At 44.5% G+C, this 21,797-nt stretch overlaps 1 protein-coding gene across 1 annotated transcript in view; it reads right to left on the minus strand.

Annotated features, from left to right (window-relative positions):
- Positions 1-21,797, minus strand: part of LOC309615013 (uncharacterized protein) — a gene marked incomplete at its 5' end in the record, with an annotated part of 38,435 nt that overhangs the window by 14,354 nt on the left and 2,284 nt on the right. The window contains one exon of the mRNA XM_082364074.1: positions 19,725-19,986. Coding sequence (XP_082220200.1) covers positions 19,725-19,986 — 262 coding nt within the window. The remainder of the gene's footprint in view (positions 1-19,724; positions 19,987-21,797) is intronic.

The following is a 21,797-nucleotide window of genomic DNA, read 5'->3' on the forward strand; positions in this document are numbered from 1 at the left end:
AAGGTTCATTCATGTTGAAGCATCTATTAGAATTTTCTTTCTAAGGCTGAATAAAATTTCATTGTATGTATACACCACATTTTGTTTCTCCACTCTTCTGTCCATGGACACTTGGATTGCTTCCACTTTTTGGCTATCATGAATAATGCTGCTATGAACATGGTTACACAAATAACTCTTCAAGTCCCTGCTTTCAAGCCCCTGTTCTTTGGGGTTATACCCAGAAGTAGAATTGCTGAATCATATTGTAATACTTTGTTTAATTTTTTGAGGAATCACCATGCCATTTTCCACAGTGGCTGCACCATTTTATCTTCCTCCCAACAATGCACAAGTGTTCCAGTTTTTCCACATCCTCACCAACTCTTGTTATTTTCTCAGTTTGTTTTGTTTGATTGTTTTTTTATAATAGCCATCTTAATGAGTATGAATTGGTATCTCATTATAGTTTTGATTTGCACTTCCTAATGATTAGTAATATTGAGCATCTTTTCTGTGCTTATCAGCCATTTGTGTACCATTTGTGTTTTTTTTTAATATCTATTCAGATCCTTTGTTCCTGTTTAAAATTGGATCATTTGGGTTTCTTGCTACTTTCTTTTGATTATTGAGTTGTAAGAGTTCTTTAAATATTCTAGAGTCAAGTCCCTTATCAGATATATGATTTGCAAAAATTTTCTTCCATTCTTTTGGTTGCTTTTTACTATCTGGAGTCCTTTATTCAAAGTGTCCTGTGAAGTGAAAAAAGTTTTTAATTTTTATGAAGTCCAATTTATCTTTTTTTCCATTGGCTGCTTGTGCTTTTGCTGCCATATGTAAGAACTAGTGCAGAATCCGAGGTCACAAAGATTTATACCTATGTTTTCTTCTAGTTGTTTATAGTTTCAGTTCTTACATTTAGGTCTTTGATCAATTTTGAATTTTTTTTTTTTATATGGCACGTGGTAAGGGTCCAGCTTGATTCTTTGGCATGTGAATATCCAGTTTTTCTCAACACCATTTGCTGAAAATACTATACTTCCCCACTGAATTGCACACTTGTCAAAAATCAGTTGACTATAAATATGAGGGCTTATTTCTGGACTCTCAATTTTATTCTGTTGATCTATTATGTCCAGCCTTATGCCAGTACCACACTATCTTGATTGCTGTTGTTCTGTAGTAAGTTTTGAAATTGGGAAGTGTGAATCCTCCAACTTTGTTCTTTTTCCAGGATTGTTTTGGTTTCTCTTGGTCCCTTGAATTTCCATATGAATTTTAGGATCAGCTTATAAATTTTTTCTAATAAGCCAGCTGGGATTTAATAGGAATTGAGTTGAATCCGTAGGTCAATTTGGGCAGTATTGCTATCTTAGCAACAGTAAGTCTTCTAATCCATGAACATGGGCTATCTTTTCATTTATTTAAAACTTTAAAAAAGGGGCTTCCCTGGTGGCACAGTGGTTGAGAATCTGCCTGCCAATGCAGGGGACACAGGTTCGAGCCCTGGTCTGGGAAGATCCCACATGCCATGGAGCAACTGGGCCCATGAGCCACAATTACTGAGCCTGCGTGTCTGGAGCCTGTGCCCCGCAACAAGAGAGGCCGCGATAATGAGAGACCCGCGCACGGCGATGAAGAGTGGCCCCCACTTGCCGCAACTAGAAAAAAGCCCTCGCACAGAAACGAAGACCCAACACAGCCATAAATAAATTAATTAATTAATTAAATTTAAAAAGAAAACTTAAAAAAATTTTCAACAATGTTCTGTAGTTTTCAGGGTACAAGTTTTGCACTGCTTTCATTATTTCTAAATATTTTATTCCTTTTTTGAAGCTATTCTAACTTGAATCATTTTCTTAATTCCAATTTTAATTCCATGCTACTCTTAACCACAGCAAACCCAATAACTGGGCTTCGTTTCTTGATTAAGAAAGAAAATTTCAGATGAAGAATCTCAGTTCATTCTGAAATGCTTATGTCTGGACCCAAGGATAAAGTTACAAATTGATTCAATGTGTTTTAAAGATCTCAGATGATAAGACTAAAACACATCTGGACACCCTGTTTAAGTACATGCATCTAATATTCAGATTGAGAAGGAACAGAAATAGGAATACGCTAGCATGATGGTACAGCTTCCTGGAAGTGCAGCTGGAGTAGCTACAGAAATGAGAGAGGTCATGAGGTCACAAGGATGGCACAGCAGCCAGTAGCCTTTCCCACAGTGGTACCCCAGTGACCTTGGGCAAGGGCTTCACCTCTGTACCCCCTCAGTGTGCACATCTTTAAAATGAGAATAATAACAGTTTATACACTGTTTGCAGAGTGGTCTCCAAATTGGGGTGTCCATACTCCATTAGTACACAAACTACCATCATGCAAAAAGGAAACATAAGAACTTCTATCTGTTTATTCACGTCACTCCTCTCATTTGTATTTTTATTTATGCTTTATAAGTGTACAGAATATAACGGGATGGTGGTGTATTTGCATATTTTACATTGAATTAGCGAACACAATTTGTTGGTTCATGCTCAAACAGTTTCTTACTGATGGAGACTCTTGACTTAAAGCCAGTGCACAGCAAACGTTAGCTATCATCAAAATAATATTCATAATTGTCATATATCATTGTAAGTCTAAAAGGATTCATTATACTATTTTGATTTATTTTCTTGCCACCATTGATGAGATTGTGAAATGCACAAAAGTCAAAGATCAAAATTATCAGAATGAATTACACAGCAACTCAACCATGAATAAATAATTTTTTTATTATTATAATTTAAAAGTATAGGAAAATATTAAGGTCAAGAAAGAAGGAAAATAGATTTTAATTTTCATGTCCTTCATGTGTAAACAGTAAGCCCCCTGAAAAATATTTCCTACTGGACTAGAGTTAGGGTGTGCAGAATCCATTTGTTTTTTCTGATTTTTAAATCTCTACTCATGTCAAACATAGGAGCCCCCAATTGTGGGAATTCCAGACATCTCTCAGTTCTCCAAAGCGGCCAGGTCCAAGGTTTGGGCATCTAATCTGGGAACGTCCTTCTCCAGCTGGGCCAGCTTCCCTGCCATTCTTCACAAGGACTGTGTGTATGGCACCAGACTTACTTTCCCAGAAGTGCTTCTGGGACCTCGGTCTGCACAAAGGGGCTGTTAAATGTGCTTCCCTCCTGCTGGCTCAGCTGACTCCCGTGCCTCAGGTCACACACAGCTCCTAGTTCCTATCAACTTTTCCCAAAGGAGCGCTGGGCTTCTGCAGGAGCCAGCACTTCCCTGGAACAGGAAGCTCTATTTACACTGTCTTGGAGCCCCGTGCGCATCCATAAAAGGGAAAAGAGTCCTTTAGGAAAAGGGCAGGGTGCTTGGAAACTCTTTAAAAGTGAAAGCTTTGCAACCGGTTTCTGTTGTTTTACACTGTTGGTTGATACAATTTTTCAGAATATAAAAATACGTGCTCTTTGGACTAGTTGAACCGTAAATCTGAAAGCTGACATGACAATAAACAAAAAGAATATGGGGAGAATGTCATGCGAACCCTCCAGAGTATACACCTAGAACAGTTATTTCTTTCTTTCTTTTTTTTTAAATTAATTTTTATTTTTCACTGTGTTGGGCCTTTGTTGCTGCGCACGGGCTTTCTCTAGTTGCGGTGAGCGGGGGGCTACTCTTCGTTGTGATGTGCGGGCTTCTCAATGCGGTGGCTTCTCCTGTTGTGGAGCACGGGCTCTAGGTGCGTGGGCTTCAGTAGTTGTGGCATGCGGCCTCAGTAGTTGTGGCCCGCGGGCTCTAGAGCGCAGGCTCAGTAGTTATGGCGCACGGGCTTAGTTGCTCCACGGTGTGTGGGATCTTTCCGGACCAGGGCTGGAACCCGTGTCCCCTGCATCGGCAGGTGTATTCTTAACCACTGTGCCACCAGGGAAGTCCCTAGAGCAGTTATTTCTTTCTTTAGCCTTCCAGAACATAATTCCAGTTTATACGTGAATTATTCAATCATACTTTAAATGAGGAAGAAAGGCTACTAGACTTTGTTATATCATGATGTTTAGTCTGTGGATGGTCGTTACCAATTTTCCATGCTGGTGTCCAACATGTAAGTAGTCTTCCATCAGCTGATAGACACACTTAATGAGTGATCTGAATCCCCCAATTCAGCAAAAGGTATGCCAGGAAAAGAATGCATTGGGAGAGGGGGGCTTTAGGAATCAGAGCTCTTAGGGTATTTCATTATAATGGTCAATAATTATTTAATCATAATTTAAATTATTAAAAATAATTAACCAGACTATTAATAGTAATTGTGAACAATTATGAATTGTTGCAAAGCATTAAGTGCTTTACACATATAAACTCATTTAACCCTCATGATAACCTTGTGAATTATATACTATAAGAATTACGGCTAAGTAACTTGGTTAAAGTTATGGTAAGTAGTGAAGCCAGGACATAAACCCTGGGTACCTAGACCCATAGAGTGGTGCCCTAACCATTATGCTCCACTGCCTCTTACACTCTGTGCCTGACCATGTTCTAAGCAGTTTAGATACATTAGCACTTTTAATTTAAACAACACCAATAATGTGGTAGGTTTCATGAGAGAACATTCAGTCATTCTTCATTTATTCAGCACCTGCTAACACCTAGGACCACACCTAGATCGAATGCAGTGATTCTGATGTCCTTGGGGCTGGAGAAAGAGGCTAAGAGGCCGGCATCCTCTGTGTGAGCCCCTCTGCATTCCTGGTCAGAGATGTATCCATCTATCCATCTATCCACCTATCCATCTTTCCACCTATCCATCTTTCCACCTATCCATCTTTCCACCTATCCATCTTTCCATCTATCTATCTTTCCATCTAACCATCTGTCCATCTGTCCATCTGTCCATCTTTCCATCTAACCATCTATCCATCTAACCATCTATCTGTCTATCCATCTATCCATCTTTCCAGCCCCATCTCCCCCACCTCCATCATTACCTCCTCCCCAGGCTTCTGCACAAGGTTCCCTGCATGAACCTGGGCACATGTTTTCTGGGCACATGTTTTCACTGGCTGGAACGTGCTCCTTGCCTTTCAGCCACTCCACTTCACCCCTCAAACCCCAGCTTGGGCATCGCCTTTCCGGATCCCTGCAGAGAGGGTTCATCTTCCTTCTTGCTTTGTGCCCCCTGGGCCCTGCCGGCCTCACCAACTGCTGGTAGCGATGCATCACCATTGCCTTTTCACAGGGCCAACCTGCAGGTCTGGAGAACAGAGCTGGGTCTTATGGAACCATGAAGTTCCACTGCTGAACCCAGCGCCTCGCACAGAGTACGCAGTCAGTAAATGTGGAGTTGGTCTGTTAAACTGATTCTATCATCTTCTTTGGAAGTTACTTTCTCCAAACCTGCAGGACTCTGGAGAAATTGTATCATGAAGAGAAGCAACCAGTAGGCCAATAGCTGAGAGATGCAAGGTTGAAGGGTGGTTTTTGTTTCTTGCTTGTCTAGCTGCCGCTACTATTGTGTAGATGACACAGGTCAAGGATGGAAGGGACTGGGTAGAGAGGAAGGAGGGGAGGATGAAGGCGATAGCTGAGAGCCTAAAGTTTGGGAGAAAACAGTAAGTAATTTCCTCCCTTCATAATCAAGTTTCTCACATGAGTTTTCTGTAGCTGTCTTGTTGTTTTCTTCACCTTCTAGCACCTTCCATGTGGCTTTCTCAGGGGTCACCAATGACCTCCACATGGCTGCCACCGTAAACCACTTCTCCGTATCTTCAGGACCAGAGCAGGATGTAAAGTAATTCTTCTTTAGAGGAGGAACGGCCACTCGGTTGTATCAAGAGGAGAGGAAAACTAGGACAGATGCAGGTGATGGTACAGATTTGGCGGCCCCAAATCCAAGAGATCTTGCCTGATATTTCTATGTTTTATGAAACAAAAATGAAAACCAAAGTCAATGAAGGAGAGGTGGGGCATATTTGAGATTGAAGGAAATGACAGAAAATGTTTGAAAAGTTTTTTCAGAGGCTGGAGTGTAAGCAGATCAGAGAAGCATGGTGAGATTGCCAGCAGAAGGAGCCCCCCTGAGCTTGGTGGTCCAGGGTGCGTAGTGATACCAGTGTGCGTGGCTGGGGACCTTTCCTCTAGCAGTGCCCAGCTGCCCGGTGCAAGGACAGACGGTGAGTGTAGTCGGGTCCATCCCACCTCAACTTTGCCAGGCATGCGCAAGAAAAGAAGGGCACGTGAGCTTAGAGCCTGCAAGCAAGTGGTGGCTGGAGGGGCCGCAGCATCCGACCTGAATCCTGGCAAAGTTAACAGAGGAGCGACCCACGAACAGGGAGATGGCGCAGAGGCGTGGATGGCGCCCCGAGGTCGAAGGACGGTGCTGGCGGGAATCTCTGCCCAAGAAGAGGTAGGAACAGGCTTTGTGACCAGCAAGGAGGATGTCTGAATTCGTGACTTTGGAGGTGGAGCAGTTTCAAGAGATAACGTGGTTCAGACTTCACATTCTGCACCGTGAGAACAGGAAGCCGTGAACATTAGAGAATAAGGTCACCGGGTCACGGAGCTAAGAGGTCACGGGGTCAGATGTGTCCGAACGAAGGCAAACGCCAGGATGAGGAGGAAGAATCAGGTTCTGCGTCTCTCACGAAGGGCGGTGAGTGGCCAGGAGAGGCCTCGGCCGAGCCCTCCGTCCTAAAGCTCAGTTGTTTGGGCAGTGGGGGCAGGTGCAGGCTGGCCTTGACATTGCCTTGGTTGTCCATTTCCCTCTGCGAGCGCCTCTACGCGTCCAAGGCGGTGAGAGAGTCGGTAGACAAGCTCACCTCTTGCCTTCCACATTCAGGCTTTATCTACTCTTCTCATCTGCCTCTTGAAACCTTCTTAGCTATGAGAATCAGCTGCTCAAGTTAAAGGGAGGAATAAAAGTATAAAAAAAAAATAATGTAAGTGGCGCAGCATTTCCTGTTTAAAATTAGAAAAGCCACTGCTTCTCAGACTAGATGTGTATGCAGCCAAAAAAATGGGGTCATATAAATTTCGAAGAAAAATGAGCGGTGGATTTTGCTCGCGGGAGAGTGAGCTTGGCGGTGCAGGGCGAGGGGGGGGCAGCTCCACGCGGAGGCGCATAAGACAGCCTGCCCCCTCCTGAGCGCACCGTGCCCTCTGGAAGCCGGCCGGAGTGGCACTGTACCATTTCCTAGCCCGCATCGAGCAACCTGGACTGAGTCCAGGTTTAACTGAGGAGGCTGAAGAACCTTTTTTATTTGATATCATATCACTTTAGGATCAGGGAACTCCCAAACAGATTTCCTCTGTGATGAAATACCTTTTTTCCTTTAAAAAGTTGCAATTTCTTAGTAAAGATTACTCAGCTAGTCCTTACCATAACCCATGAAGACAATATGTATTTTTAGCTTTTGTCTTAACAGCAAGGAAGCTCACTCACAGATGGAAAATGATTTCACTAAGGCCATCCAGTGAGTCAGGCCCAGCACCGAGCTGGACAAAGTAGGCATCCCAGGTCTCAGCTATTAAACTTCTAGGTCCTGCTAATAATCTGAGACAAAAGAGAAGCACTGTTACGGTATCTTTGGAAAGTAATTTTAATGCCAAGTTTTGTGATTAGACTACACGGCACCCTTTCCCTTGGAAAAGCTCTACTCAGCACCCTGGTAAGGAGGACAGGACAGGAGGGGACAGGTATGACGAACAGAGCACAACACACAGGATGCAGTAGCTGCTCAATAAAAAAGGCCCCCTGCCGCTGCCCTGCCCACCAGTCTCTCTCCTCCCGTGGCGTCCCCCGCAGCGAGGCTGGGCTCAAGGGGTGACAGTCCCCCGCCCACCCAGTCTTTCTTCAACACTAACCTGACCTCCTCCTGGTCCAGCTCCTATGCAGCAGCGAGCGAGCCAAGCATCTGGGCTGTGCTTTATCAGTCTCCATGCTGAGGCTCCTACCCACATGTGTATTTTTCTCCTAACTACACATGTGAGAATCTAGTTTTGCCTAAGGGGCTTAGTTATTAATTCACTCAGAAAAACAAAAACAAAAAACTACCTTTGTCAACAGAGCACTCTGATATGAAGAGGCTGAATTTCCCAAGCTCTGCCCAAACCAGTAGCACCCACACACAGCTAGAAAGTCTGCCTCAGATTAAATGTCACTGATCGTTGCTGAAGGGATTCTAATCCTTCTCATTTCTTTTTTTAAATCCTTTTTTTTTTTTTTTTTTTGGCCACGCGGCATGTGGGATCTTAATTCCTCGACCAGGGATCGAATCCGTGCCCCCTGCATTGGAAGCGTGGAGTCTTACCCACTGGACCACCAGGGAAGTCCTGTAAATTCTATTTTAACGGCACACACATCTCTCTAGGTCAGACTCTTACAGATGCTGTGACGGTGGCAATATGTGTATAATGAAGATATTCCCCATGTTATTTTATGGCCTATTTCTTTTAAATGAGGTAGTTCTTTCATTCTATGCCATGTTGTTTAGAAATAGGATTGTATCTGTGCCTCTTTTTAAGGTTCAGTAGGTCTCTTGCTTAGAAAAGAAGATATTACATAATCACTAAAAGAAGAAAGTTTAGTTCTGCAGTCCAGAATCCCTGAATTTTAATATAACCTTGTTATGATGGTTTTTCTTGTTTTACTTGGTCAATAAGGTGAGTAGCTTCTCCCTTCTGAACAGAAGAGTAGAAAAAAACTCTATGGTACTTTTTTAAAAAATGGACATATTTCTTACTTTTAAAAAACGTGCTCTGGTGTTTGAGGAAAATAATAGATTGTGAATTTCCCCATTTCATGTTAATACAGTTTCATAAACTAACGTAAAGCACTGTGATTACTTTTAGAGCGAAACAGGATTAGGAGTTGACACTACAGGCCCAAGGTTAGAAAGTATTCTGCTAAAACAGCACCACGTGCGCCGCTAATGCTAACAGCGCGGCGTCCCGAGCAGGCGCGGGTCTGAGCCCCACCGGCCTCCAGGGGACACAGAGCAATGAACAGGCGCCCCCAGCCCGAGGCGGCAGCGCGGGCCTTCAGGCAGGGGGGTGCTGCCCCCGCGCCCCGCCGCTGCCCCTGGACCACAGCCCTTGCCTCCCCGCGCTCGCAGGCCATCGCTGGGGCTTGTGCAAACCCGCTCCTCCCAGGGGGACGGGGAGGCGGGGAGCTCCTCCCCCAGGGCCCGGCTGGACCCCACTGGCCCCCCTCGGCGGGAACTGGAGCTCCACCTCTGCTCGCTCCCCGCAGGCTCTCCTCGTCCGGCCCAGCGCAGTCCTGGGCCACCTCCCGCTGCGTGGCCCGTGCCCGAGCATCTCGGGCCTCACCAGAGCTGCCCTTGCTGCCCAGAGCGCACGCCTGTCTGTCCCTCTCAGAGCCCTCCTAGCAAATGCAACACCCCCCACACCGGGGCCCACATGCTCCCCCTCCCAGCCTGCTCCTGCCGGGGTTGGGGGAGGCACCTCGTGCACCCCCAGGAGGAGCCGCTGGGAGAGGTGCCATCCGACACCATCCGCGAGGTGCGGGTCTCCATCTCCGCGGAGGAGGCCGTCGGGATGCACATAAGGGTGGACGCCTGGGGACCACCCAACTCCTGACCCGCTTCCCTCCTGCGAGGCGCGCCTCCCTCCCCATCCTCTTGCCTTCCCGCGGCCAGGGCGCAGCCTTAGGATAAAGTCCAAGCCCTGACCACGGGGCCGGGGTCCACAGTCACTCTCCCCGCCGGCGGAGATGCTTCCACCAAGCTCACGTCGGGTCTCACGCCGGGTCTCATGCCGGGTCTCACCCCGGGTCTCACCCTGGTTCATACCCTCGCCTGCTCCTCTTCCCTCCGGGACTTTCCCCTGCTGGTCCCATTCAGGATGGGCATCTCCTCTTCCAGCAAAATTTCTCTAACCCCGTTGCCCAAGCCCAGGCCCGGGCGAGGTGCCTGGGACCCACCACGCGACGCTTACCCGGTTACCCAGGTCGTGGCCGCCACCCTACCACACGCGACCCACTTTGTCATCATTCCCCTCCACCAGACTGTGGTGAAAAGTGGATCTGAATCCTGATCTGCTTGGCTCCTGTTTCCCTTCTCCCCCCCTGTACCTGCCTTTCTCCAGGGCATCTGCACATTTCCCATTTCTCCTGTGTCTGAGGAAGGACGAGCGAAGCCTGCTCGCGCCCTGCTATCTGCAAAGTAAACAGTAGGTGCCAATAAAGCCTGCACAGCGCCTCACTGCTCTGTTTCCACTGGCTCGACTCTTGCTTCCTGAGCGTGAAAAAAATGAAATGGGTGCATTTGTTTACGGCATCCTCTCAAATGGTGTGGTGCCCTTATAAAAAGAGCACGTATTTAGTATTTTTTGAAAAAATCTGACAAATACAAGTGAGAAAACAAAACCCATCCACAATTCTAATTAAAAGTTGAAAATATTTTTATAGTTATTATTCAAGTTGTGAGTTTCTTTGGTTTTTATTCTGGCTGCATGTTATGAGTATTCTGTTCAATATTTTTGCCTATTTACCTGCATTGACATCTTTTCTGTTGATTTTCAATCTGAAGCTAAAGAAAAGGCAGTCCTGAGGTCTTCCCTGGGCTGTGTGGAGAGCTCCTTACATAACTAGGGGAAGACACTCACTTCAGTAGTTGTGAGGGTACCATCAGAAAATAACCGACTTCCTGGGCTTCCCTGGTGGCGCAGTGGTTGGGAATCCTCCTGCCAATGCAGGGGACACGGGTTCGAGCCCTGGTCCAGGAAGATCCCACATGCCACAGAGCAACTAAGCCCATGCGCCACAACTACTGAGCCTGCGCTCTAGAGCCCGCGAGCCACAACTACTGAGCCTGCGAGCGACAACTTCTGAAGCCCATGCACCCTAGGGCCCACGTGCTACAACCACTGAAGCCCGCGCGCCTAGAGCCCGTGCTCCTCAACAAGAGAAGCCACCTCAATGAGAAGCCCACGCACCGCAATGAAGAGTAGCCCCCGCTCGCTGCAACTAGAGAAAGCCCGCGTGCAGCAACGAAGACCCAACGCAGCCAAAAATAAACTTAAAAAAAAAAAACTTAGAGATGAGCGGGAAATTTGTTAAAAAAAAGAAAGAAAGAAAATAACTGACTTCCAGACATCTGGGAAATTAGAAAAGGGAATCTTTTGACTCCATTTACCGCTGGCTTCTGTGTTTCAAGATTTTCTTGCAACCTTGACTAAAAGAATGCCTAGTAAATACTCACAAATCAGAGAATGGCAGGAAATAAAGGTCAGACATATCAGGAATAAGAAAAATATGCTTTTACCTATTATTACTTACTCTTGCTTTGAAAAGAAAAACAGTTTGGCTTGTTTCTTCATAAATCTTCATGTAATACTGTATACTTTTTGTACAATTAAACTATGAGATCTTTTGTATCTAGATCAGGAAATGTGATTTGATTAAAGTGAGATTTCAGAAAAATTCCTTTTGGGTAAATGAGAAGATAAAGTGTGCACACCAGCTCTTTGGATGACGGTATGATACTTCTGTTTAATCCAGAGTTGCCTCAGCATTTATTATAGAAACGCTTTGAGCCAGGTTCATATTTCGGCACTTCCTTCATTTCGCCAGAATCCCAAAGAGAAGTTAAAAGACTTCTGCAAGGGCTAACAGCTTCAGAGTTAGAAAGCTCATCTTTTTTTAAACTTTTTTTTTATTGTGGTAAAAACACATAACATAAAAATCATCTCAACCATTTTCAGCATATAGTTCAGTAGTGTTCAGTATATTCATATTGACGTGCAAGAGTGCTTTTTCATCTTACAAAACTGAAGCTCTGTCCCCTCTAAGCAACCACTCGCATTTTCCCGCCCCAGAGCCCCTGGCAATCACCCTCTGCTTTCTGTTTCCATGTGTCTGACTAGTTTAGAAACCTCATATGATTGGAATCATACATGTTTGTGCTGTGTCTGGCTTACTTCACTTAGTATAATATCCTCAAGGTTCCTCCAGGTTGTAGTGTGTGTCAGAACTTCTTTCTTTTTTTAAGGTCATAATACCCCATTGTATGGCAGGACCACATTTTGGCGGGAAGGCACCAAGAGCACTTAGAGAAGCCTTCCTGCAGGAGATGCCACCTAAACAGAGACTCAACATCGGGAGTTAGGCAGACGCAAGACCCTCCTCCAGACAATCTGGGACTGAAGTGAGAACATTTCCTAAACCAACGCTTTCCAAGCTTTTCCTTGGCAGGTAGGCTAAAGCCCAGTGTATACAACAGATCAAAAGTGCAGTCTCTCCTACGGGGAAAGAGAGAGGCGGAAACCTCAGTCTTCCGGTTTCTACCTCCCCCTTTTCATTGACTACGGACATGGTTAACCTCATGATGGCACAAGCGTGGTGGATGCTGACTTGGACGTGGGGCACAAGGGGCTTCTTTGGTGCTTGATCTGGTTACACAGGTGTGTTCAATCTGGTGAAATTCATCAGGCTGCCCCGGAGGACATCATGCTCAATGAAGTAAGCCAGGTACAAAAGGACAAACACTGCATGATTCCACTGATATAACTCATACCTAGGGTGGTCAGATTCAGAGAGACAAAGTAGGATGGTGGCTGCCCAGACCTGGGGGGAAGGGGGACAGTGAGTGTTTCATGGTTGTGGGCTTTCATTTGGGGAAGATGAAAAGCTTCTGGAGGTGAATGGTGGTGTGGATGCAAAACCACGTGAATGTACTCAATGCCATCGAGATATTCACCCCAAAATGGTTAAAACAGTACATTTTGCGCTATGTACACTTTTACCACAATTTTATTTTAAAAGAGAAAAATACTAATCAGGCTGTATATTTACGGTTTGCACACTTTTCTACATACAAAAGTTTTTTTAAAAAAAACCTACCCAAAGCCTAGTTGTAATCGTCACTCTCTGGAAACTTTCGAAGCATGGTGTTTTTCCATTCGTTGGACTGGCAAATATTTCTATTTCGTGAAGAACTAAAGGATAGTTCCTGCTTTTGCATCTCACCTCCCAAGTCAAAAAAACCCAAGATTTGACAACCTTGGTGACTCCCCCCTGACTGCTATTTCCTGAAGTTTGTCGGAGGCTATTTCTGCTTCTGTTTAGATTTCCCTCCTCCAAAATGGCCCTTGCTGGCAGGCATGGCTCCAGTAATGAGGAGACTGGGCTCTCACCCTGGTTTCCTCTCTGTGAGGGACCCCGGGGTTACACCATCGTGTAGTGATGTCCAGGGTCAAGCTTTCAAAGGTTCCGTGATTGTCAGGAAAACTTCTTCAGCTGAATGAGTTTTTTAAACTTCCCTGTCAGCAGAAAAAATCCTTCTGAAATAAATTATTCACTTTGGGCATGGAAATCAAGGGAAAATGTTAGAAGATATTTATTTAAGATAATACTGCTGACTTATCATGATAATTTACTTAAGAAAACATTCATGAGCCACTTCTTCTTGAAATGAAAAATCACTTGCTCTTGAACAATGTAAGTTTTGGTGAGGGTTCAAAATTATATAACAGTTACACTAATTATAAAGAACTATTTATTTAGAATTATTTAGATTTGCTACAATTATGATCCGAAATGGCACTATCCAAACAGATTTTAATTAGGGAGGATTCTGTGTATGTATGTAGTCTTAATTCTCTTGGTTGATAAAAAATAGGAAAAAAATAATTGTGAGTTGTTTAAAACCCTACTTACTGAAATGCTGACTTGGATGTTTCTTTCTTTCTTTCTTTCTTTCTTTCTTTCTTTCTTTCTTTCTTTCTTTCTTTCTTTCTTTCTTTCTTTCTTTCTTTCTTTCTTTCTTTCTTTATGGCTGTGTTGGGTCTTCGTTTCTGTGCGAGGGCTTTCTCTAGTTGCGGCGAGCGGGGGCCATTCTTCATCGCGGTGTGCGGGCCTCTCACTGTCGCGGCCTCTCTTGTTGCGGAGCACAGGCTCCAGATGCGCAGGCTCAGTAATTGTGGCTCACGGGCCCAGTTGCTCCGCGGCATGTGGGATCTTCCCAGACCAGGGCTCGAACCTGTGTCCCCTGCATTGGCAACCACTGCGCCACCAGGGAAGCCCTTGGATGTTTCTTAATTGTCTAAGTCAAAAAAATAGCCAGGGAGTTAAAAATCCAAACTGTTTTAAAGGTGAACTCCCTTTGTAGTCTGTATTCAGTAAAATAATATTTTTAATTTAATTTTTATGATATTTAAAAATATTTGCCATGTCGATATAGTATCATATGCGCTTTCTGAGTTTTTAGTATGAAAATGAATTCATAGACTATTTTTGTGTCAATATATATGTCCTGAAACCATAAGAACTATTCAGATTTACAAGACCATCTACTAAAGCTACATTTTTACTGGGTGTGTAAAATTACTCTCCTTTATTTTTAAGTTCGAGTTGACCATGCATTGAGAAGACCTCCACTGATTCTGCATCTAGTTGAGTGCACTTAAATTATCTCTAAAAAGTTTGAAGGTTTATTAGCCAAACAATTTTTGGAGTACGTCAAGAATTAATTTTATTTTCCCCTGACTTTATTGGGTGTATATATATATATATATTTTTTTTGGCCACACAGCTGTGGGATCTTAGTTCCCTGACCAGGGATCGAACTCGCGCCCATGGCATTGAAAGCACAGAGTCTTAACCACTGTACCGCCAGCCAGGAGATGCCCTATTGGGTGTTTCAATAATAGTAATACAATCAGATGTCAGTCAAATCTTTATGCTGTGCATCTTATACAGTGCTGTATGTCAATAATATCTCAATAAAACTGGAAGAAAATAATAATAATAATAATACAGAGTCCTATCTCACATTCATTGAGCATTTTCTATTTTCCAGGCACTATTCTTGCACTTTACATTTACAATCTCATTTAATCCTCACATTAGCCCTGGGGGATGATAGTACTATTATTATCCCTAATTTACAGAGGAGGGAACCAAAGCACAGAGAAGTTAAGTAGCATAGAGCTAACATGTGACATTAGCTAGTTAACAAGAGGCAGAGAATTCCCAGCAGGGCTGGGAAGCAGGACATTTTCACCCTTAGTCTACTTGGGATCCATTCTGCATGGTGTGAAGGTTCCACATCTGGTCCACAACTGGTCAACAGCACATCCACAGTCATTTTGATCCAAAGCCTGTGCAATCACTGGACGGGCACCGGCTTGGGGACAGGGGTCAGACCTCTCCTCTCCACACCCTACACCTCTCTAAGCATCCATGGGCAAGTTTCCACCCACTCCAGAGAGATGATAGAGTCTGGCCAAGAAAATCTGGTAAGAACTGGAGTGTACCCAATTTTCAATGAAAAATAACGTTGAGGCTGAACTTTAATCTTTCACCACTTCAGTGAAGTAGAATTTAGGTAGAACATCTCAGGATTTCCCGACCTTACCTTTACTCTGAAGGAGAACCCTCTCGGTATAGCTGAAAGGACCACCTGCCTTTAATTAAACCCTTGAACTTTCTTGGCTTTGGAAAACTTACTGGAGGGAAATATCCAAAGACTCTAAAGCTTAGTTTATTTTCAGAGCCACAACTAATATCACCAACTAAATCTGTGGAAGATTCTGGCAAATGGCTGAAGCCGAGATGAGTGAGGTAGTGCCTGCCTTCTAGGTTTTCCAGGAGGAGTAAATGATATGAAGATGTGAAAGGCTGAGCACAGCCTTTTAAGCTGTGTTTTAACCTGTCTGTTAAAATACACCTTAAAAAAGCATCCCATGTAAATTATGGAGTACAACGATTATGAAGCTTCCCCCATTAGAAAGTTCTTCCATTTATTATTAGTTTTCTAGTAGCTTGTTTTACTCTGTAGATTCTATCCATGTATATTAAAACTACAGATCAACACTCACACAAGAAACTCAGCAGAAAAAATGTAATCTGCTGAAATTTTAGAGCTCTCAAAATTCAAACTGAAACTTCTTCTTTCCTGTGAATGAAACTCTAGTCAGGGAAAAAGAAACCTTTATTTGCCATTAAAAGTGTCTTCTTTATCTAAATATTATATTACACTGATTTAAGTCTAACTTTAATGGAATATCTACAATACCGTCTATCTAATGAATTTCACGCCACTATAAATGTCAAAACAAAAACATCAGAGTGTCTCAGTTCTTTCCTCTTTGCCTTGAAATTGGGGTTAATTTTGAAAGCTTTACAATCAAAGTTGTGTGTGCATTAGTTACATAGTACAGAAAAAATCAACTTTTAAAAGACTAAAAATTGAACTACACGAGAAAATGCTGAAGGAATTGGAATTATTAGCAGCAAGACTGGGGACCTAGATTGGAAATGAAATGCATTCAGCTTTTACAGGACTTCCAAAATGAATTTACAAACAGCTTATACTAATAAATTCTAGAACTTTGTGCTAATCAATAGCAAAAGTTCATACTGAAGATTTAAAATATGTTCCACACTATATACGGTCTACATAATCAATGATGAAACAAAGCCGTCTAGGAACCATACGAACATTCTGTACAGATATTCATACTGATCTATTTATATCAGAGTCCCCAGAGCTATCAATTCACAAGAACGTATTATTGCCACAATCTCTTAATTCTGTGTTCCAAATAATAAAACAGCACCAGCAGCTAATCTGTCCCTCACAGGATGCCATAGTTTGACAGCGAGTAAGGCTGCATTTTAAAACAGTGATGAGATTCAATTTCAATCTCAATACCTACAACTTAACTGTCACACAGTAGTAAGTATTAGCAAAGATGTTCCACACTGGGATCTCTAATACACTGCTGGTAAGAAAGAAAAATACTCTGACAATATCCAGTGAACCTGAAGATAGGCATTCAGACCCCAGGAATACCTGAGAAAGACCTGGCATCCAACTCGTAGGTGTTTCCCCAACAAACCCTTGAAAGTGTGCCTCAGGAGACATGGACAAGAACATTCATGGTGGCATTAGGTCACAGCCAAATACTAGAAATGGCCCAAATTTCCACTGATGAGAGAATGGATCAATAGCTTAACGCACAATACCCATACTGTTGAGTACTATACAGAAGTGGAAATTGGTTAAAATTAATGTACTAGTGTTCCATGTTCTGATGGGATAATTGTTTTATCCATGTTTATTACCTCAAAGATTTTCTGAGGGTTATGTATAGCAAACACCATCAAGAAAGTGAAAATGGGAGAAAATATTTGTAAATCATATATCTGATAAAGGACTTATACCTATAATATCAATATATAAAGTGTTCTTATACATACCTTAAACATTAAAAAACCAAGTAATTAAATGTTTTAAATGGTCAAAGGATCTGAAGAAATATTTCACCAAAAAGGATATACAAATAGCCAACAAGCACATGAAAAGGTGCTCAATATCATTAGTCATTAGGGGAATGCAAATCAAAACCACAACAAGATACCAGTTCACACCTACTAGGATGACATAGTAAAAAAACCAGACAGTAAGTGTTGACGAGGATATGGAGAAATTGGAGCCCTCATACGACTGCTGGTGGGAATGCAAAATGAAGCAGCTTCTTTGGAAAACAGTCTAGCAGCTTCTCAAAAGATTAAACATAGACTTACCCTATGATCCATCATTTCCACTCAAGCTATATACCCCCCCAAATGAAACATGTGTTCACACAAAAACTTGTACAGAAATTTTCACAGCAGCATTATTTATAATAACCAAAAAGTAGGAACAACCCAAATATCCATAAATAGATGAATAAATAAATAAAACATGATACTTCCATAGAATGGAATATTAGACAGTAAGAAAGAATGAAGTACCAATACATGCTACATCATGGATGAACCATAAAAATGCTACATTAAGTGCAAGTCAGATGCAAAAGGTCACATATTGTATGATTCCATCTATATGAAATGACCAGAATAGGCAATTCCACAGAGATAGAAAGCAGATTAGTGGTGGCCTTGGTCTGGCAGGTGAGAGGAAGGGGCGTGTCTGCTGATTAGTAAAGGTGTTTTTGGAGGTGAGAATGAAAGTGTTCTAAAATGAACTGTGGTGATGGTTGTACAATTCTGTGACTATTTTAAAAACAATTGCAAGAGAGGCCACCATAGTGAGAGGCCCACGCACCGCGATGAAGAGGGGCCCCCGCTTGCCACTACTAGAGAAAGCCCTCGCACAGAAACAAAGACCCAACACAGCCAAAAAAAAAAAAAAAAAAAAAAAACTAAAGCCACATTGAAGGGGGCAGGTGAAATTAATTGTAATGGTATATTTTATAAAAAAAAAACAATTGAATAGTACACTTTAAAGAGATGAATTGTATGGTATGTGAACTGTATCTCAATAAAGTTCATCGAAAAGGTTATATGCATTATAATACAACTTATATTCAAATTTTAAGACGTGCGAAACATTACATATTGTACATGCACATACTTGGAAACATGCAGGCAAGGGTGGCATTCAAAAATATTGAAAAGCTTGTACTGACTCATCAGAGTCAATGCCAGCCTTTACACAGCAGTGAACACGTGGGAGAACATCCGTCCAGCAGGCGGGAAAGACAAACGCCAAAGTTCAGACAGCAATCACCTCTGTGCAGGGAGAGAGAGGAGGGGACCACGCTGTCCTCAACTGTTTCTTTAAAAGCAAACTCTCAAGTAAACATCACAAAATGTCCAGATTTTATCAAAGGTGGCTGGTGAGTACCGGAACATTTATTGTAAGATTCCCTGTATTTTTCTGTATGCTGCAAAGCTTTCATGGTTTAAAAAATTCTACATTTCTAGGCCTGTCCCACTAAAGGCCATGACAAACGTCTGATCAGGGCTGTTTGTTGCTGGTTGTTAAACACTGGCCTGCATTCTGCTGAGTCCAGGCCAAAAAAAGCCTGGTCATTTCCACAAAAGCGAGGACAGAAGGGATCTTCACGGGTCATGGTGAGGGAGAAAAGCCGTCTAGGAAGCCGTCTAGGCGTGAAGGGCAAACCCCTCCGCCCAGGTCTCCTGAAACCAGGTTTGCACTACAGGAGCAGGAATTGTCACTGAGCACAAAGCAGACGGTTCGGCTCCCCTGAAACCAGTCTGGTCCAACAATCCTCAAGGAGCGGAGTCCACGGCTGCCAGAAACTTCCTGACCCGGAAGCAGAAGGTTTAAGAGCATTTCTGGTAACTCTTGGATTAAACCCCTGATTTCTGGGAGCAGGTTGCTGAAGTTTCTGGCACAGGCGTGTAGTTAGAAAGACCTCGTCTGTTGTTTAAGAATCTAATCGCAATAGTCCAAAGCCAAGGATGCCAGTAAAACAAAACAAAACAAAATCTCGTCTTTCTTGTCCTGTGCAGCACATTGGTGGGACCGGGGTTTAAGGACTTTCACATTTTTTATAATTTAATCCAGGGGCTGTGTTTGAGAGTCCCTCCTCAGTTTGGACGCTAACGACTGGAGGTGAAAGGCAAGCCCCTCCAGCACCTTCGCCAGGTTTTCCTCTCCCGTGGCAGCCTCTGTGCTTTCCTGGCATCAGAGGAGCTCAGGGATTCAGGAGTGGGTGGCAGGGCGCGACGACGGGCCCTCAGGAGTAAATGGCGCGGGGTGCGGGGCTCAGGTCCCTTTGAAGATGTGTCTGTCTTCCCGGCGCTCAGAAGCCCCAGCGGTCGCCTGCGTTACATAAACTGCTCGGCGAGTTCGTCCCTTCCCCCAGGTGACTCATGACCGCGCGTCCTTCCAGCGGGGATAAAAATACAATGCGTGACAGCATCGCAGCGTCTGCAATTCCCAAGGAAGAAGTGGCTTTAGACGTTTCCCTACCGAGCTTGGCGACGGAGCGCCGGAGAGCGTGTCCGAAGGCGGTGGGCCCTGGGACAGTCTGTGCCGCGATGCGGGGGCAGGAAGCGGCGGGTCCCTGCAGCGCGCTGGCCCGAGATAATGCCATTGTGTGGCCGCCGGCGACCGCTCCCACCGCGAGAGCCGGGCCTGGCGTCGGGCGCCCTGGCCGCGGGCCAGCCGGGCCTGCCGGCCCGAGGCGGGGTGTGCGGCCCCTCCCGGCGCTCGCACACAGTGCCGGCCACACCTCACCTTCCCGAGGAAATCTGGCCAGAAAGCCAGACTTCGTGACTTCGCCTCCTTCTCCTTTACGAGCTTGCCCGCCCCCAGCCCTGCCCGGCTTTTGTTTTCCACTTGGGCGCAGCGCTGGTATTCGCTCCTCGCTCGGGTTGGGATGCAAGGTCCCAGGCCGTACAGCAGCCGATGACAGGGGGATGGGGAAGATATTTAAGGTCCCAAGCTATACAGGAGCTGATGACAGGGGGATGGGGAAGATATTGAAGGTCCCAGGCCATACAGGAGTTGATGACAGAGGGATGGGGAAGATATTTAAGGTCCCCGGCCATACAGGAGCTGATGACAGGAGGATGGGGAAGATATTTAAGGGCCCAGGCCATACAGGAGCTGATGACAGAGGGATGGGGAAGATATTTAAGGTCCCAGGCTATACAGGAGCTGATGACAGGGGGATGGGGAAGATATTTAAGGGCCCAGGCCATGCAGGAGCTGATGACAGGGGGATGGGGAAAATATTTAAGGTCCCAGGCCATGCAGGAGCCGATGACAGGGGGATGGGGAAGATATTTAAGGTCCCAGGCCATGCAGGAGCCGATGACAGGGGGATGGGGAAGATATTTAAGGTCCCCGGCCATGCAGGAGCCGATGACAGGGGGATGGGGAAGATATTTAAGGTCCCAGGCCATGCAGGAGCCGATGACAGGGGGATGGGGAAGATATTTAAGGGCCCCGGCCATGCAGGAGCCGATGACAGGGGGATGGGGAAGATATTTAAGGTCCCAGGCCATGCAGGAGCCGATGACAGGGGGATGGGGAAGATATTTAAGGTCCCAGGCCATACAGGAGCTGATGACAGGGGGATGGGGAAGATATTTAAGGGCCCAGGCCATACAGGAGCTGATGACAGGGGGATGGGGAAGATATTTAAGGGCCCAGGCTATACAGGAGCTGATGACAGAGGGATGGGGAAGATATTTAAGGTCCCAGGCTATACAGGAGCTGATGACAGGGCGGTGGCGAAGATGCTGTATCCGCCAGGCCTCGCTGCTTCCGTCAGAACCAGACCCTCCCTCTTAGAGGGACCGTGGCCCTCCTCACTCCTCCAAGAGCACTCACCAAGGACTCTTTTAGCCGTATTTAGCAGCAATATTGTTTGATTTTAACTGGACATTGTTCTAAACACACAAAAGAGTTCAAGGATGTGGCCCGTTGCATTTTGTTCTTCTGCCCCCCTCCCCCTCCCCACGATGTCAGGTTTCTCTGGGAAAATGGGATGAAAATGTTTGGGGACATTTCCACAATAAAACACTCTAAAATATTTTTTTAAGATTTCCTTTCTAGTCATGTCCAGATTATAACTCAAATCTGCAGAAGTCAGGAAATTCCAAATTTATGTTGACACTTTCCCCTTAAAAGCCTCACCAGATGATAAAGAGTGTAAAAATCCTGTTCCAATCCAAATGTTCCAAAAATGACACAGGTTGCCAGATTCTTCTAGCAAAAAAGGTGCTTAAGGACAAGAAAGAATGGCCTTTTAAGAAGCAAATAGAATCTTTCAGGCAATAATTTTTCTAAATGATTTCTTAGTATAGACGGTGAAATAATCATTTCAGGAGGGTTGGCTTCTTGATGTAATTTTTACAGATTGAGAGGAATTATATTTACGGGTGGAAGCAATTTAAAAAGTGGTGGAATTTACCCACGAGGTCAGCAGTTCTCAGGGTGGGAATGAGTCCGTGGCATCATCTGGAGGACCCTTCTGGACCACTCAGTCAGGTCAGTCTCAACGGTTCTGGCGGCCCCAAGCAGAACCCTCATGGG

Source organism: Balaenoptera borealis, assembly GCF_965194805.1.
Source record: "Balaenoptera borealis genome assembly, chromosome: 17".
Classification (NCBI taxonomy): Eukaryota; Metazoa; Chordata; class Mammalia; order Artiodactyla; family Balaenopteridae; genus Balaenoptera; species Balaenoptera borealis.